At 36.6% G+C, this 20,016-nt stretch overlaps 1 protein-coding gene across 1 annotated transcript in view; it reads right to left on the bottom strand.

Annotated features, from left to right (window-relative positions):
* LOC106871179 (neuralized-like protein 4) overlaps positions 1-20,016 on the bottom strand; it is a 90,191-nt gene that overhangs the window by 9,684 nt on the left and 60,491 nt on the right. The window contains exons 12-21 of the mRNA XM_089365363.1: positions 17,667-17,801; positions 13,665-13,804; positions 12,081-12,293; positions 10,506-10,604; positions 9,413-9,550; positions 7,267-7,440; positions 6,325-6,483; positions 4,846-5,025; positions 3,131-3,209; positions 2,335-2,439 (exon numbers count right to left, since the gene is read on the bottom strand). Of these exons, the coding sequence (XP_089221489.1) occupies positions 2,335-2,439; positions 3,131-3,209; positions 4,846-5,025; positions 6,325-6,483; positions 7,267-7,440; positions 9,413-9,550; positions 10,506-10,604; positions 12,081-12,293; positions 13,665-13,804; positions 17,667-17,801 (1,422 nt within the window). The remainder of the gene's footprint in view (positions 1-2,334; positions 2,440-3,130; positions 3,210-4,845; positions 5,026-6,324; positions 6,484-7,266; positions 7,441-9,412; positions 9,551-10,505; positions 10,605-12,080; positions 12,294-13,664; positions 13,805-17,666; positions 17,802-20,016) is intronic.

Raw genomic sequence — 20,016 nt, 5'->3', positions numbered from 1 at the left:
GGAAAACACAAACGTACATAAACAAATAATTACCATATTTCCAAAACAGAAAATACAAAGACAATGAAAAATTCAAATAAAGACATTCTAGGTTCAGTGTATTCCATACAGGAATCAGAAATATAAACATACAATGTTTATCACTTTCCTAAGAGTGTTAATAATGCTCCCACTGATAACTTGTCACATGTAAATTAAGAGTAGAGCCCTCCAGATAATCAGGCCAGAATATACCCCATGCTTGTGGACAAATAACACATATATACCTCACTCATAAAAGTTGCCTCAGAATATATATAAAATTTGATATCACTCAATGAAGAATTAAAAATTACATGTAAATTTTGATTTAAAGATAGCAATTTAGAATTATCAAATGCAAAATACTTTAAAATGTACCAACATAAATCCAACATGAATGGCCACATTTGCGCAAGTCTAAGCTATGACTCATAATACAAGTGGGTTGCGCAGCATGCGTGAGTCATCAGGTTTTTTCCAATCTACCTCTACATAGGGCTTATATTGGTACATTGAATATTTTGCATTTGATAATTCTAAATTTCAATGTTTAAATCGAAGTTTACATGTAACTTTTAATTCTTCATTGAGTGATATCAAATTTCATATATGTTCTGAGGCAACTTTTATGAGTGAGGTACATCTGTGTTATTTGTCCGCAAGTATATTCTGGGCTGTTACAGTGGCCATAACACTAGCTCATTCATGACATAATCCACAAGAGTGGTTTATAGAGAGGTTTCAATTTGTTTTCACCATCACACATTTACAAATGACTATATTTTCAACATATTTATCATCGTAAGTTCATTCTTAATTTGACTTCTTATGTTTGTATTAAACATCAATAAGTAGGGAACTAATAAGCCTATAAAAAGACAAGCTAATAGCACCGTCAGAATTAAGATGTTCGTTCTACATAAAGTACCTAGTGACTTTTAGTTGAACCTTTTTAAAGTAGCTACAAGGCTTTACAATGGTAAGAAATTTTACCTAAGTTCAACTGAATGACTAAAACAAGGATATCTAAGTAAAACAAAATTAACCAATTTCGAAGTAACTTCTGCATGAATAAGGACTTATCGTGCTTTGAAAAGTATCTTATATAAATATATGTATATATATTATATATAGTATAGATATATATATTTATACTGATAAAAGTAACAAAGTTTTCTCAAAAGGGTGAGCACTTGTGCAGTTGGCACATTAGAAAATCATTTGAGCGTGGCCATTGCCAGTACTGTGTGACTGGCCTTCATGCTGGTGGCACGTAAAAGCACCCACTACACTCTCGGAGTGGTTGGCATTAGAAAGGGCATCCAGCTGTAGAAACTAAGCCAAAACAGACTATGGAATCTGGTGCAGCCCCTGGCCTTGCCAGTTCCTTTCAAACTGCCCAACCCATGCCAGAATGGAATTTAAATGATGATGATGATGATATATAAACAAACACACACACAACTGACCTCATCTGTAGTAGACATATTTAATATATTTACATCATCAACATTTTTACATTCACTTTTCATGGTGGCACGAGTCATCATGGTCCAAGACATTTCTTATCAGGACCCACATTTCTTACATTGGTGCTGCTTTGTGTCGTCTGGCTTTCTATTACCAACAATTTTACTACTATACTCAGTGTACTGGGTGCATTTTCTCACGGTACCAGCACTAGAAGGGTTGTCAAGTTTTCAGTAAGGCAAGATTAAAGGGATTGCATAAACCCTATATCTCCATCTGAGAGAGAGAGAGGGCAGGAGGGGGCGAGAGGGGGAGGAAGATGGTTTGGAAGGGAGGGAGGGACGGAGGTATGTAGATCTTCTGGTGCAGAAGCAAAGCAGAGCTCTATGGGAGTTTTCAGATATGAGGGAAGAGATAACTGGTATATGAGAGAAGGGACTTCCGGTATGAGAGAAGAGATTTCTGGTATTGATGGTGGGGGCGAAGAACAGGCTAGCTTCGCATTAAGGTTACAAAGTTAATTTAACTCAGGATCGATTAGCATGTTAGTAATTCATGTTAAATAAGGAATGATGAATGATTAAAAAATGAGAGAAGTTTCTTAGCTTGGCGGCTACACATTTTGTGTCATGATATGATGGTGTCAAATAGCTCAGCAAGATACTCTGCGATACTACCATTATCGGCACTGTCCTTTATTTTAGAAAGAACAGAAGATTGTGATTTAAAGGAGATTAGAGTGCTATTCCTAACAAGTTCAAATGACCACAAAGAGCCTCTGTTGTGACTTGTAAAAGCTGAAATAAAAGAAGTTTTACATGTATGAAGAAACAGAAAGAATACCTGGGATTGCTAATATAGCAAGGAGCCTGGAACATATGTTCTGGTATTCACAATTACATATGATAGCGGGTTCATATGGGATTCTGGTCAGTTTCTCTTTTACCACTGCAAAGTAATGTACATATGTTAAATGGAATTTTTCAGTAAGAAGATATCAACCAATGATATACACAGATGTGCATGTACACACACACGCAAGCCTAGCACCCCCCAACTTCTTCATGGAGTTGTAAGGATGCTGCTGTGACATACAATGTATATTGAGAATTTTCAGACCTAGCAGACTCTTCAGGTTAGTATCATCATTAATGATGACACTAATGATGACAGCAACAATGATGGTGATGATGATGTTTATGGTGGTGGTGATGATGTTAATGATGGTGGTGGTGATGATGAGGATATGAATGATAACACTGATGATTATAATAATGCTTTCAAATTTTAGCACAAGGCCAGCAATTTTGGGGAGGGGTTAAATCGATTAAATTGACCCTAGCACTCAACTGGTACTTATTTCATTGACCTCAGAAGGATAAAAGGAAAAGCCAACCCTGGTGGAATTTGAACTCAGAATGTAAAGATGGAAGAAAAACCACTAAGTATTTTGTCTGGTGTGCTAATGATTCTGCTAGCACAGCACGCTGCTGCTGCAGCAGCAGCAGCAGCAACAACGATGATGACAATGATTGTAAACATGTCTACATCTTCCTTCCATATATAAAATATATATACATCTATAGATACACTCACGCACATATACAGATAGCTAGATAGGTAAAATACAATGACATACCGTCTTCAAGATCTGCCTTTTCTCTATCGTCTTGGTACACAATAGATGAACTATTATTCTGGTCGGTTATGAGACTAATCTGAAAACAGGACAGGATATTGTAAATCAATAACAGACACAGAACACAACTGGGATCTAATGAAGGAAAAGAGCCTAGTTGATTAATTATTTATTTATTAATATAAATATATATGAATATATACATATATATATTTCAGCTGGTTATACTTGATATTGCTCCAATCTGGCCAGCCCCAAGGAAAAACTAAGCTAAGAGCATTAGATTCCTTGGAAGAAAGCAGCGAATGTATATGAAAACAAGGATGGGAAAAAATGGAGAAATGTTACACAAATACAAATGCATATATACATATATATATATATATATATATATATATATATATATATATATGCATATACATCTATATATATATATATATGATTGCGCTGGTATGGACATGTGGTGAGAATGGATGAGGATAGCTGCGTGAAAAAGTGCCACACCCTAACAGTTGAGGGAACCCGTGGAAGAGGTAGGCCCAGGAAGACCTGGGCTGAGGTGGTGAGGCAAGACCTTCGTACATTGGGCCTCACCGAGGCGATGACTACTGACCGAGACCTTTGGAAATGTGCTGTGCGTGAGAAGACCCGGCAAGCCAAGTAAGATCGTTGCCAGTGCCCCTGGACTGGCTCTTGTGCGGGTGGCACATGAGATGCACCATTTTCAGCGTGGCCGTTGCCAGTACCGCCTGACTGGCTTCCGTAGGATTTTCGAGCGAGATCGTTGCCAGTGCCCCTGGACTGGCTTGTGCGGGTGGTACATAAAAGACACCATTTCGAGCGTGGCCGTTTTCGTGCGGGTGACACGTAAAAGCACCCACTACACTCTCTGAGTGGTTGGCGTTAGGTAGGGCATCCAGCTGTAGAAACTCTGCCAAATTAGATTGGAGCCTGGTGTTGCCATCCGGTTTCACCAGTCCTCAGTCAAATCGTCCAACCCATGCTAGCATGGAAAGCAGACGTTAAACGATGATGATGATGATGATGATGATATAGGAAGAATATGTAGCCATAGAAACCATGCCAGAACAGACAACTGGTGCCTTGTGCAGTCCACTGGATCACCAGCTCTGATAAAACTATCTAACCAATGCCAGCATAGAAAACAGATGTTAAATGATGACAATGATCACACACACACATGTGGTATCCTACATTTCCAATCTTCTATAAAAACATGTTCAGTCGTGAGGACCTTATTACATTATTTGTAAACAGCTGAGTGTTAAAGACATGGAGGGCATCTGTGCATAGAAAAACTGTCTAAGCAAAAATTCTGCCTGATCCATTCAAACATGGAAAAGCGAAAGTTAAACAATGATGACGATGCTTTTTACATGCCACTGGGGCCAGAGGAGGCTGGCAACGGCCATGATCGGTTGGTTGAAAGGTAATTTGTCCAAATCTTTAATCTTTTAGCATTTAAACTGGGCATATCCGACCAAATAATCAACCTATTTTATCTTCAAACTGGCCAGAGTTGGCCTCTCACACTTACTCTACAATGTAATTCTCAAAATAATCACATCATCAAAATCTCAAAGCTATGAGATAATTAATTCGAAACACTATGAATAAATAAGCATCACATTTGGCAGAGAAATATCTGAATGCTAAAGGGTTAATGATGATAAAACATAACAGGAATAACTTACTTGTTCACACTGTCCATAAAGATCAATGAGACCATAGCAAGGATTAGGTATATCTCTGGCAGCAATACCTTGGTCTAAATCATTCACGTATAAGTGTAAACAGTTATCGTCATCAATTAATATACCAACTATATGTCCACACTGCAGAGTATCAAGATTAGGGCCATAACATTGCTTCACCTGAAAAATAAAAAAACAAATCAATACTGTTTCTCAGAACATATTGAGGTAAAAGCAAACTCTGGCAATAAGTTTTTAGGGTACACTTTTGTTTATTTTGTCCAAACTAGAGAAATCAAAAGTACGAAGCAGTTAGTTCATCTATTTCTTGTTCTCTCTCTCTCTCTCTCTCTCTCTCACCATGTTCGACTCACTCAGTCTTTTTTCTCTCTCTTTCTCTCTCCCTCATCACATTTTATCTCATATTATGGTAGAAATACAAACAAAACACTGCTTTTATTTTCTCCTCTTCTCCTGCTTGCATACACACAGACTGTTTGTTGATCAGATAAACAGGAACCTCGTCATCATAACTGACGGAGTGCCATTTTTTAAGTGAAAGAAAAGGAAATGTTCCATATCCTAAGGCAAAAATGCCTTGTGTTTAGTATAAGCAGTGAAAGCTAAGATGAAATAATTGCTATTCTGTCGTGTATTCACCCTCGACTCGTGCTCAATTTGATAACAACATTCTATGCATCGGTGTTTACCTGGGAGGCTTGGCCTCCAGGTCTTTGTGACCCACAAATGCTGCTGTTAGGACTGGATTAACTCCCATAGTGGCCCTAACGACTGAAAAGATTTTCCTGCACCTATATAGGATCTATTTTCGTTTTCTTTCAACCAATTGAAGGTTTATCTTGCTCCAGTCCACTCAGCTGGCTAGAATGAGCTGTAGCTGCAATTAAAAGGGGCCAGCCTTGTCATATTCTGTGTGAGCCTGAATCTCCCAGAGAACTACATTAATGATATGCATGTCTGTGGAGTACTCAGCCACTTGCGAGTTAATTTTATCCTCGTGTGGTAAAGAAAAGTGAAAGTGATATCCAGAATTTGCTGTATTTATGTATCTATGAACTTTTCTTTCGATCTACTGTCTCTCTCTCTTTCTCTTTCACTTCCTCTGTGTCCCTCCTCTCTCTCCTGATTTTAATTTAATAATGTGTGTATGTATCTATCTAACAACTTTACTGTGGGTCTATGTATCTACTTTTCTTGTGATGTGATGAACATTTAAAAACACAAAACAAACACTGTCAACACTCACTCTCTCTTTCACTATCTCTCTCTTTTCCTCTCTGAAACATTTAAAAACATAAAATAAACGCTGTCACCACTCACTGTCTCTTTCACTCTCTCTTGCTTTGCCACTCACTTCTTCTTTGAAGTAAGTGTGACACATACCACAGGTACAGACAAAAACAAATAAGACAAAGTATATTAATATTATTGATAAACTAATGATAATAAATTTCTTACTTTTGTTCCACAAACAAAAACAGAGTCAGTGTGGATGATGACAGAAGACTTTTTGATGCTGATAGCTGTTACAGGAAAGTTAAATCGATCAGGATTACATCCCAGGATACCTATCATCAGTGATGATGTCCATTTGGCATTTATTTTATCAATTTTAATCTATCAAATAACAAAAAGAAAATATTACAATTTAACATACAATTAACTTTTATTTAAATTAATTTTATAAAATCCCTTTTTTCTACTTTCATTTCAATTTTTTAATAAGTAATTTGTTAAATGGTATTTTAATAACTAGAAGTGTCATATGAAAGGTTTTCTTTAAAATTAAAATTCAATAGAAATTTATTTTATTAAACAAATGCTATTCACTATTTTCAAAATATCATCTTTTATATACAAAATTAAATTCTCTCTCTAAAACAATTTTTGTTTCATTTATAATCTAACCAAAACTAGGTAGGTGGTAGGGATTGTCAGTAACATTTTGATAAGTTTTGTGATATTTTTGGAAAATCATTCAAAAAATTCTGTGACAAAATATGTTTGGGAACTGCAGTTCTAAAGTATCAAGAAGTAAAGGGGCTGAAGAAGACTTTGTTTTTATGTAATATGATAGGGTCAGGGGCCACACAGTTATAACAACAGAATGAATTGAACCCAGCACTACAGAACAACAAAACACTAATTAATATTACATATTTGCTTACTGTGGTTAGCCCAGTCCACCTAGGTGGACTGGGTTGTTTGACTGGCTGTCCAGTAACTTTTCACTTAAATTTCTACACATGCTGTATTTTAGAATTTTTTTTTGCACAATAAACAATAATTCAAACCAAAACCACTGACAATAGCTTTTAAAAAAACCCACAAAATTTGTATAATTTACATAAAGATTTCAAAGAATAATAAAAAAAATGAAGAATTGATTAAATTTTTTACCTGTAGAAGATAGTTACGTGTCAATGGTCTTCGAGTAACGACAATCGCATGGTTGTAACTGGTGGTACGATGAGCAGACATGTTTTGATTAGATAATGTCACATTTTTGCCATGGTTTGGATGGAAATCTAAATTCAATGCCTCAGCAGTGTCTTGATCTTGGTCTCCATCCACCTAGAACACATAGAAATGGTCAGCATTTAAATCAGCATACAGCACAGCATTTACATACAAAGATTTGCTATATAATTAAACCTTGGGAGAGGCATTATGCCGGTAATAAACACACGCACTGGTTCAGTCCTTTATTAATTTATATAGTTTTTTGTTAAATTATTTCATTGCACTCTTGCAATCTCTTCAGTAATTTGTCTCTCCACTTCCATTTATTTTGAATGTATGATCTGGCGTTGTTTTGGGGTTGTTTTGAAACTGTTTGGTATGAGCATGTGAGTGTGTGCAAGCTCGTATGTGTGCACGCTCATATGTGTGCACGCACTTATGTGTTCGTGCTTATATGTAAGTATGTGCGTTCATATGTGTGTTTGTAACAATTTCGTTTATATCAGATCAGATAGAGACTTTTTTCTTTTTTTGAAATTTAAATTTATTTATTTACGTTCATATTCCGCATCATATGTGTGAACAACACATGCAACCATGGGCAATTGTAAGGCCCTCATCTACGTGTATTTGGTGTTCAAAATTGGTTGCGTTTCAGTTATGAGGACCGACTCCTGTATTTGCCGCAACGATGCGTCACCGGGGTGTCTAGACAGGATTTCTATGCTAATTCTGTCCAGTACACCACCATGTTGTTCTTTGGCATGCTGGTAGAGCACCGAAGTTTGTTTTTGATTATTATAGTCCCTCCAATGCTCGTTTACACGCTCAGCCAAACTTCTTGCCGTTTCACCTATGTATGTCGTGTTTCTGTTTTTACACTCACCATCCATACAGCTTATTTTGTAGACCACATTTCTGGCTTTGCAGTTAGCACCAGGACTATATTTGCACACAATGCAACTCTCCTCAACATACCTTGTTCTTCTGAAGGGATATGTTTTACATATTATTGATCTAATGGGAGATCCATTAGATCCATTAGATCAATAATATGTAAAACATATCCCTTCAGAAGAACAAGGTATGTTGAGGAGAGTTGCATTGTGTGCAAATATAGTCCTGGTGCTAACTGCAAAGCCAGGACTGGCTCCTGTGCAGGTGGCACGTAAAAAACACCATTTGAGCGTGGCTGTTGCCAGTACCACCTGACTGGCCCTCATGCCAGTGGCATGTAAAAACACCCACTACACTCTCGGAGTGGTTGGCATTAGGAAGGGCATCTAGCTGTAGAAACTCTGCCAAATCAGATTGGAGCCTGGTGCAGCCATCTGGTTTGCCAGTCCTCAGTCAAATCGTCCAACCCATGCCAGCATGGAAAGCGGACGTTAAACGATGATGATGATGATGATGATGATGATGAATAATACTCGTGTATTTCCCCATCACAACATATGAATGAGAAAGGAGGGGGTGATAGATGAATAAGGGAGGAAGGAGCAATGGCAAACTGGAAGTGGGATGGCGAACATTCAATGCTGAAATGAAAAAATCAAACAGCATTTCACCTCTGAGTATATGTGTGTATGTGTGTGTGTGCGTATACAAGGGAAGTATGTGAATGTTTGTATGTGTGATTATTTTGTACCTTATTTATATATAAAATCCTACAATTAGCCATCATTTTTGACAGCACGGGGCCGGCTAATAGTAAGACATATACTATTTGATAGTTTACTTGTTTAAACAAATTGAAAATGTTGGTGCCATGTAAAAAGCAACCCAGTACATTTTAGGAAGGAAATCCAATCATGGAAACCATGACAAAACAGATAACTAGAGCTTGGTGCAGCTCTCCAGCCTTGCCAGCTCCTGTAAAACCATCCAAGTCATGTCAGCATGGAACATAGACATTAAATGATGATCATCATCATTTGAACCATATGTGAAATAATTAATAAATTTAATTAAAAGAAACACAAGAAAAATATCATAATTTCTAAAATTTTTAAGCAACAACAGCAAGAAACAAACATTTAACTTTTGGTTGGACTAAAAGAAATAAATAGCCAAAATATTTTACCTCACAAGGGCATTTCCCAACTGCAGGCGGCAGTGATGCAGGGGTTGGTATATAACTGGAATTACTTTCTGTCAATGCTCTGCTTACAACAGAAACACTTTCAGTTTGACCGTACAAGTCTATCACAGCAAACACATTCTATAATTTGGAAAGAATTGATGTTTCAATCAAATTTTATATATTTTTATATTATACATTCACATAATAGTTGCTCTGTTAACCATTTTGCTTTACCATGTTTCTGTTGAAATACACTGAATTTGATTCAATTAAATTTGAAAATAACAAAGAATTTTGGTAAACTAACTTTGTTATTATTAAGCTGGAATTTGGAATATAAATTAACATGGAATTTTGATGGATGGTTTTAATTTAGATCACTTTAAAAACAATAAGTTTGTAGTAGAAAACCAAGGATGGTCTCAGGCAAGTTGGTATTAAAAGGGTTAAAACAACATCACTAGAAAGCAGAGCAGTTAAGTTCCTTCCAAAATTGGACATTCTTCTAGGAATTTTTACAAGATTTTATGCTAAAATTGCCATAATTGAATGATTCTGAGTGTACGTTCAGAAAATTGCTACTGTCATTATTATTTCAAGCACTACAAATTTAAGATCAATGAAAGAAAGGAATAATTATATAATAAAAAATCTGAAATTTATGATTCAGCCAATTCACCAATCTTGATTGATATTTTATTTTATGGACTCCAGAAGGATGAAAAGCTAAGGTGACCTTACTGGAGTTTGAACTCAGAATATGAAAAGAGCTGGAACAAATACCGATACAATAATGGTTCTGGCAATTCATTACCTGTAGACAATTGGCTTGTGTGTACATTGTTGAAACTAGGTAATTTGTTTTGACAGAGAATGTCCAATGTTGGCTAGTCATATATTGAAGCCATTTCTGTAAAAACCATCTTTATGAAAAATCTCAATGGTCAACTAGACAGCAGGTTATTAAAAAAAATGAAGTGAAAACCAGAGCATAATTAAATTATAAATACAGTGAAAACAAATTCATATTTCTTGTGACAAGTATGGAGAAGAGACAAGGAATATAAATTACGTGGACTGAAGTGGAACTTACTTTCGGAATGTTTGAGGCTGCAACACCCATATCTTCTCCATTAATATAGATGTGCATGGTTCCATCACTACATCTCTTTACTCCTATAACATTGTCAACCTGCACAAACATAGAAAGTGGTAAATATGACATTTCTTTTTTAAAAATGATATATTTGATTCAATGCAGTTATTCATACTTAAGGCAGCAGTTGTCTTCTCTTTATTACAGAACACAAAACTCAGACCATCTATCATCGATGTCTGAATCAGAAGTGCTTTTACTAGTAGCATTGCCTTTGTAGCATCTTCAAAATCTGATGGGACGACTACAGTATTGTTAAAGGAACAAAAACAACCAGCATTAAAGCAGACATTGTTAAGAACTACCTTGAAATGGAAGACAGCAGTCTTCCTATGAAAACCTTTTATAATGAGCTGAGAAAGAGGGGATGAAACTGAGCTAAAGTGCTTCAAGGAAGCTTTAAAGGAAACACTCAAAAACTATAACATTGGTGCCAGTGATATGGTTTGATCACACAAAAGCCTGAAACTCTTGAGTAGCATCATCTGCTTTACACAGATGTGCTCTAGCATGGCTATAATGTAACAGCTAAATCAATAAAATAACAGAAAAATACAAGACAGACACACCCACTTTTCCATGGTTGCATAGATCAGAAGAAATTCACTGAGGTAGATTTGTCACCAGCCCTAACCAGTTCCCAAGCAAAATAATATTTCCCTAAACCATTCAAACATGAACAGTACAATGGCTGGACATGTTTTCATGGATGACTGCAGACATATGACTACTGTTTTTCTTATTTCTTTGCTACCCCCGAGGGGCCACACACAGAGGGGACAAACAAGGACAGACAAACGGATTAAGTCGATTATACCGACCCCAGTGCGTAACTGGTACTTATTTAATCGACCCTGAAAGGATGAATGGCAAAGTCGACCTCGGCGGAATTTGAACTCAGAATGTAACGGCAGACGAAATACCGCTAAGCATTTCGCCCGGCGTCCTAACGTTTCTGCGACTATTTACAATAAGCATGCAAATGTCCAGACAAATTCACATACAGACATGACGGGTTTCTTACTGTTTCCGATTACCTAATTTCCATTCATAAAGCATTCGTTAGCCTGCAGTGGGAATGAAACTCTAACCACATGACCATGCCTGTGCTATACATATATTAGGATTCAAATGAACCAGGCACTTAAATGGTAAGGCACCAAGTCAGATCAAAAGTAAAATACATACGCAACAAAGATAGACAAATACATACGTGGATACCAAAGTATAGGCAGAAAGATATTCAGGTTATGTATACGATTAATTGAACCTGACGGAGAATACCACTGGCCCATGTGCTAATCAAGAAATGCACACTGTATTGAATATACAGTCTTTGGATCACACGAGGAGCAAGTTCTGAGAGAGGTGAATTATAAATAAATAACAATAGATGGATAATGTATCAATTTACACATTACATATTATCCATCTGTTGTTATATATATACATACAGAGAGAGAGAGAGGGAGAGAGAGAGCCAGCTTCAACATAAATGCATATATTACTAACCTGCAGCCTATCGAGTGATGGAACATAATTTTCCCTGATAACAACACCATTTTTCTTAACATCAGATCCACTCACCACCCAAGTGGGTTTAGAAGTTAATCCCTCAATAGATTCCGGCAATAAATTTTGTGTCGTAGTGTCAGTAATTGATAAAGTGGTTAAACCAAGTTGTAACGAACCTGACCACAACAACGACAGCTGCTCAATTTTCACCTGCAACAGAAAGAAAAAAGAAAAATAAAAGTACATGATTATAACTTTTCTTTTTTTTTTATTTCTTTTCATAATTATTAGATACAAATATTATGATAATAGTAAAATGGTCATATATGAAAAAATTATATCCAAAACCCTGAGGCCTATTTATATTGGTGAGCGGTAGGGTTTCAGACCAATTGAAGTGTGTCACTGACCAGGTTACAGACATTGCAACAAATATTTGGACACCAAAAATTGAAGTTAACAGTTTTTGAGTGGCTAAATATATGTCTGCCATGCTGTAATTACAATATAACTACAAAAATTTATATTTAATAAGTTAAAAGGTTAAAGACCACCTGCCTCCCTGGTCATGAATGACCCATGGGTTTGCACCTAGAAAGTTACCCTCAGAGGCACAAGTTCAGGCAAGGTAGTTTATGGAAGACCAGCAGTTGCCCATGCATACCAGCCTCTCCTCTCCACGCCACCAGTGTTATCCAAGAGAAAGACAAAGGGGCCGATACAGCTTGGCACCAGTGACGTTGCAACTCATTTCTACAGATGAGTGAACTGGAGCAACGTGAAATAAAGTGTCTTGTTCAAGAACACAACACACAACCTTGTCTGGGAATTGAACACACGATTATAACCACTGAGCAGTGCACCTTCACATTTAATAAGTAACTACAGATTAAAAAGATTTAGAAATAGAAATGTTAGAATTATAATTATACATTTTCAGTTACAATAAGGATGGATATTAAAGGAAGTGGTACCAGGTAGTGGAAGAAATAATTGGTAGCACAGAAAGAGATAATGAAATAAGTAGTTCTGGACTCATTTAATTACAGCAACAGCATATTGCAATTGTTGGGAGAGTGATGAGGAACTGTAAGGAAGACACGAGAGGAGCAAATTCAACAAGTGGCTCAGTTGTGTATATATATACATTACACTTCCAGAACCTAAGGTTTTCTGTGCTGGCCCTCTTGAGCACTGTGCATTGCTGATTTTCTTTGGTTTTGTCACTTCCATGAGGCCCAAAATCCTGAGATCAGCTTTCGTCATTTTATACCATGTCTTCCTGAGTTTTCCCCTTCCATAAATGCCATCCATATTAAGCATTTGATATTCATTTATACAGCCACCTTCATTCATGCACAACACATGGCAATACCAATGCAGCCTTTTGTACGTACACTTCATGTGATTCCTCTTATTTCTTGCTTTTCTGGTAGTCTGCACTTTCAAAGATGAAATGAATGAGAACTCCCTTACTTAAAAAATGGGTATGGCTTAATGACAAGGAATGCATTCAGCAGTAAAACAAATCAATGTGTGTGTGTGTGCATGTGTACTTGTGTGTGTTTATGTATATCTTACCTCAAATAGTTCATCATATCTAAGGGGATCAGAACTAAATACCAGGGCATTCTTAAAGTTCCTTGTACGGCAAGCTATGTTACCATTCTGTTTAATGACTACATTTTTACCACAACACTGGCTGAAGCGATGACAAACTTCTGCAAGGAAAATAAAATAAATAACAATATTTAAATTAGATCAATCAATGCATACTTATGACGATAATGATAATTCTATTTAATTTTGGCACAAGGCCAGCAATTCTGAAAGGAGGAGGCAAGTTTTACATCGGTCCCTAGTACGCCACTGGTACTTTCATTCTATCAACACTGAAAGGATGAAAGGCTAAATCAGCCTTGGCAGGATTTGAGTTCAAAACACAAAGAACTAGAAAAATTGCCAGTGTTTTGTCTGATACTCTAATGATTCAGCCAGTTTGCTGCATTAATGATAATAATAATATTTCTACTACAGGTAGAAGGCAAAAGGGTAAGTTGATTACACTGGCCCCCAGATCACAACTGGTATTTTATATTAATGACCTTGAAATGATAAAGGCAAAGTAGATCTCAGTAGGATTTGAACTTGGAACATAAACCTGAAAGAAAAGCTACTAAGCATTTTGTCTGCTACAGTAATGATAATAATCTTTTCTACTCTAAGCACAAGGCCCAAAGTTTTTGGGGAGGGGCCCCAGTCAATTAGATTGACTCCAGTACACAACTGGTACTTAATTTATTGAACCCGAAAGAATGAAAGGCAAATTTGACCTCAGCAGAATTTGAACTCAGAACATAAAGAGACAAAAAACCTGCTAAGCATTTTGCCCGGAATGCTAACGTTTCTGCCAGGTCACCGCCTCACAGTAACGATGATAATGCCACCCTAACGATAATAACTAGCAGTACCCATGGAAATTCCACAATTATTTTGAAAATCGTTATGAAGAAATTGTATATTTTTCTGAAGCATTTGATTCTATCCAGTCAATGTCTTCTTCCAGTTCTTAAATAATGCATAATGTTTGTGTGTGGCTTATTTGGGTGTGGCAGAAGAGGATAGGGGAGTGTAAGCCTGCACAGGCCCCTGTCTCCCATGAATGTTCAAAGCCTTGTCATTTTAGTCTAGCTTTTAACACATGGCACAGGCTGGAATAAACTGTATGCAAGGGATGCTTAACTGCATTGCTGCATACAAATACGAGAATCTACTTATTGATATTGAGCAGAACAAAAGTCAATTGACTGCAGGTAACTCTGCCATGTAATTTCGCAGCCGATGAATATAGTTAGTAGGATCATGTTGTTGAGTAGCTGTAACTAATAATATCATTTAATCAGTTTAAGCACTGAACTGTAGCAATTCTGCCAGGGAGTAACCTAGGTTTTCGTCAGCACCAGCATGTAAACCCAATAATACAATCAGTAGGGCTTCTAACCATCTACTGGAATCAGAGCGTGTTCGTAAAGCTGCTGTTAGCTGCCAATGAAAATGTTCTTTCATTCTGTTAGGTATGGTAAGCTGGAGTACAAATTCAATGCATACATAGCAAGTTAGATAGGTCAGCAAAAAGACTGGATTTGAACTGACGACTCCTGTCATCATTATTGTCATAGTAATGCACCAGAGGACATATTTTCAAAACGTAAACAAAGCGATTTATAACTAAGAGAAAAGAGTAAAAAGAAAAAAAAAAGCTAACATTTATGCTATATTTTGAATTCTTTATGAATATGTCAGTAACAGAACATAACACAAGGAATTCAAAAATTGAATCACCACAAGTATAGTTCAAGTGAAAGGTTGGAGTGAAAGAAAGAATTATTTCCAAAAAAAGAAGCATTGATGCAACACTTGTGAGTGACACTTTTTAAAACATACATTTATCAACAGTGTTAGGAACAAAACAAATCTCAACTTTTGGATTTGTGCAAATCAATCCGTCTCTCTACCTACATATCCATCACTTTCTATAATAATACAGAATTTCTCTCTTTCTCTCACTCTTTGTCTTCCCCTTTTCTTTCTCTTTCTATATATTTTTCTCTGTTCAAATTATTCTCTTAAAGACAAATAAGAACAAGCAGAATAATACTATAATGATAATAAAATCCCTTAGGAATGAGAATCCAGGTTCGAAATTTCCCCAAGACACCTGATGAAGGCTGGAGGGTATATCAGCCAAAACGTTATGTTAACAACAAACAAGATGAGGATAAATATCCGTCAAATGTAAATAATGTACATAAAATCTTCTTACTATTCCACTTCACTTCTTGTGTATCCATAGCTTGCACTGGGTAGACCAAATAGAATTTCTGTTTACACCCTCCCTATATACTGAGCAGGACCATTTACTGGAAAAATGAAGAGTCCTGTCCAATTTCTTGCTTACTACGACTTTGGTCTTTACTAAGTTTATTTTAAGACCCTTAGATTAACATTAACATGCTAGGACAGCATTTCAAAAACTTCTCTCCAGAAGATATTTCTGACCCCAACAGCTTCTGACATTCCACGAAACTAATGCAAGGCTCACAATAAAGTAGTGTTCCAGGACCTGGGAAAAAGCTGCTGCTATACAAAAAGATAGACTGGACTGCATTCTGAAGAGCCATTTGACCGACTGTCGTTAAACCACTCTAACCTCTGGTACACAAGCATACTGTCACCTCTCTGTCATTTCAATCACTCCAACAATGACCATTGTTTCTTGGAGTTAGCTGGTCTTGTACCTCCTCCACTTCATGTCACTCTTGTTGTATTCAACATTTTCCCCCTACTCCACACGAACCACTGTGGCCCTTTCCCCAGAACTTCAGCCTCTGCAATCTCCCCATCCCCTTCCTAACGCCAACCACTCAGAGAGTGTAGTGGGTGCTTTTACGTGTCACCCGCACGAAGGCCAGTCAGGCGGTACTGGCAACGGCCACGCTCAGACAGAGAAAGAGAGTATGTGTGTCTCCTAGAGATCCAAATATTAGAGAATTTTAAATGATAAAACCTCTTTTCATATAAAAACTTTAATAGATTTTCTCTCCAAAGAGTTAATACAGATTCTTTCATTTGTCATAAAAGATCAAGAACTAACATTTTAGACAAATTCAGAAGCTGTAATAGGAAGATCAAGTGAATTTTTAAACTTTGAAATAGTTACCCTAATTGGTAGGCTTTAAAGAGAAAAACAAAACAATGATTATACAGTACTCCTGATTTAGAACCAATCAAAGAACTCTACAGCTCCAAGATGAAAGGATCTGACTACCAAAGGCAAGGACCCTTTTCCAGGTATCCTTCTCTGAACTAGCCACATACAGTTGGTGTGTCACCATATGTAAAAGTTTTCTTTGTTGAAGAAGGGCTCTGTATAAAACATTAATGTCTACTTGATATCAATCAAAGCTAAACAGAACAAAACTCATTAGTTGACACCTTATTTAAATTGTTAATTGCTGGACTTGCTAAAGAGACACTTGTGTGGATCATGGTGGACATAAATATTAGCATCAACTGGAGAGGATGTGTGACAAGAAGCTTGCTTTTCAACTACATTGTTCTGGGTTCAGTCCCACTGCGTGACACCTTTGGCAAGTGTCTTCTTCTATAGCCTCAGGCCAACCAAAGCCTTGTGAGTGGATTTGGTAGGCAGAAACTGAAAGAAGCTCATCTTGTATATATATATATATATGTGTGTGTGTGTGTGTGTGTGTGTGTGTGTGTGTGTGTGTGTGTGTGTGTGTGTGTGTGTGTATATATTTGTGCATCTTTGTGTTTGTCCCTCCACCATCACTTGACAACCAATGCTGGTGTGTTTATGTCCCTGTAACTTAGCAGTTCAGCAAAAGCGACTGATAGAATAAAGTACCAGGCAAAAGAGACTGAAAGAATAAGTACTAGGCTTATAAAGGATAAGTCCTAGGGTCGATTTGTTTGACTAAAACCCTTTAAGGCGGTGCTCCAGCATGGCCGCAGTCAAATGACTGAAATGAGTAAAAGAGTAAGAAATGCATTAATATTTACCTGTACTGACAGGCAAAGCTAATGACTGATCCATTTCAACACTCGTGATATTGTTGTCAGTTGGAAGAGAGTTAAAGCCAGATGTTATTGTAACTTGAGCACACTGACCATATAAATCTATCACAGCATAAAGACCTGTAAAAAACAAAAATACAAGTGTTAAAAGACAGATTAATAAACTGAAGATTGTGAAAATCAATAAATAACGATGATAATTTCTTTCATTTTCCAAAGGCATGTGCAATGATGGAGATAACGAATACGAGTCAGGTAAAGTATGGGGGACTTACACAGAAATCTAATGGGATGAAAAGTATGGGGGACTTACACAGAAATCTAATGGGATGAAAAGTATGGGGGACTTACACAGAAATCTAATGGGATGAAAAGTATGGGGGACTTACACAGAAATCTAATGGGATGAAAAGTATGGGGGACTTACACAGAAATCTAATGGGATGAAAAGTATGGGGGACTTACACAGAAATCAAATGGGATGAAAAGTATGGGGGACTTACACAGAAATCTAATGGGATGAAAAGTATGGGGTACCTTACACAGAAATCTAATGGGATGAAAAGTATATGTTGTATACAGAAGTGATGATGATTATACAGTGCTCCTGATTTAGAACCAACCAAAGTACTCTACAGCTCCAAGATGAAAGGATCTGACTACCAAAGGCAAGGACCCTTTTCCAGGTATCCTTCTCTGAACTAGCCACACATGTACAGAAGAATAGACACACTCACTCTTGCTACTTTTACTGGAGGAGATCAAATCCCTCTCTAGCCGTGTCTTTCAAGTGGTTCTTGAAAAGGGCTTGACTGAAGAGGAAAATGTCTCTCTTCAGTCCTTTCAGTCATGTTCAATACTTCTTTAACCATAACCACAAGACAGGAAAACTGTTTGCCCTTCCTGGTGAAAAAAAAATATGGTCAATAGCCAGATGTGTCCTACATGTGACAACAGCTGTTTGATAATGTTGAGGAATTACAATGACATGGCTGTTGATTTTAAAACATTATGAGTGTTAACAATTGATTCCATTTACAATTGGTACAACAGTGAAGAATACAGAATCAAATGACTTAAAGACTTATTCAAATGATAAATTTTGAGATTAGGTGCCTCATCTCTAAAAAGTATATTTTTTTTAATGTTTACATTGCATTTTACATTTGAATGAAAAAGGGACTCCTAAAGTTCATTCTTGTTACCCCTGAGGCTTACTCTCCTCATCTTCTACATTGACCTATTCTCTTCTGGTGTAAGCTAGTAACACACACATGATCCATTGTTTCAGCATGTCTGTGTGTATGTATGCACATGTACACGCACACACACAAAGATACCTTATCTACCAGTCTACATACATGAAAAAAAAAAAGCACAGCTCTCACTCACAATCAAGTGGACATATAATTTAAGTGGACTTGAAACTAGAATGAATCAAAGAACTCTACAGATTCAAGTATAACATGCTTTCAAGAATTGTTTTAGGTTACTATGTAGTCATGGGCAGAAAGAGACACTCTCTTTGTCCTCCCATCCTTGATGCAGCAGCATATCCAGGATGTGACAGCTGGAAAGAGAGAGAGAGAGGGGGGGGGGGAGAGAGAGAGAGAGAGAGAGAGAGAGAGAGCTACACAAACACTCAATTGTAATTCATCCTCAGCCACACACACACACACACACACACATTATGTATTTACTGTTCCTTTAGCGTTAGAGGAAAATTTCAACTACAATTAACCCTTTCATTACTGTTTCTGTTGAAATCCAGTCTTTGTTTCAATTTGTTTTGAAAATAATAAGGAATTTACTAAAATAACTTAATCATTACTAAGCTGATGTTTGGAAGATAAATTAAGATGAAATTTGATGGAAGAAAGTTTTAATCTAGATCACTTTGAAATAAGAAGTTTGTATCATAGAATCAGGTGGGTTAGTAACAAAAAGGATTGAGGACTAGAGATTTAACTGGAATTTAAATAATTTCATATGCAAAAATTAATTAACAATCTCCTGCTATTATGATTGCCTACCAACAAATGTAAATACACACACACACACACACACAAGGAGTGTTCATCATCAATAGCAACAAGATACACATGTTCATACACATGCACACATACAGAATGTATTCATTATGAATAACAAATGACTAGTAAATTAATGACATTTTCTTTCAATGATATATTAATCATACTAACTGCAAAAGTATTGCTACGTTATATATGCAAAGTGGTCTATCCAGTTTATGCCAGCCTTTAATAATAATAATAATAATAATAATAATAATAATAATAATAATAATAATAAGGCACTACTTGAAACCTTTGTT

The sequence above is a fragment of the Octopus bimaculoides genome, chromosome Z (genome assembly GCF_046866305.1).
Source record: "Octopus bimaculoides isolate indiv1 chromosome Z, ASM4686630v1, whole genome shotgun sequence".
NCBI lineage: Eukaryota > Metazoa > Mollusca > Cephalopoda > Octopoda > Octopodidae > Octopus > Octopus bimaculoides.
The sequence above is the reverse complement of the archived record's forward strand: the minus strand, read 5'-3'. Positions and strand labels throughout refer to the sequence as shown.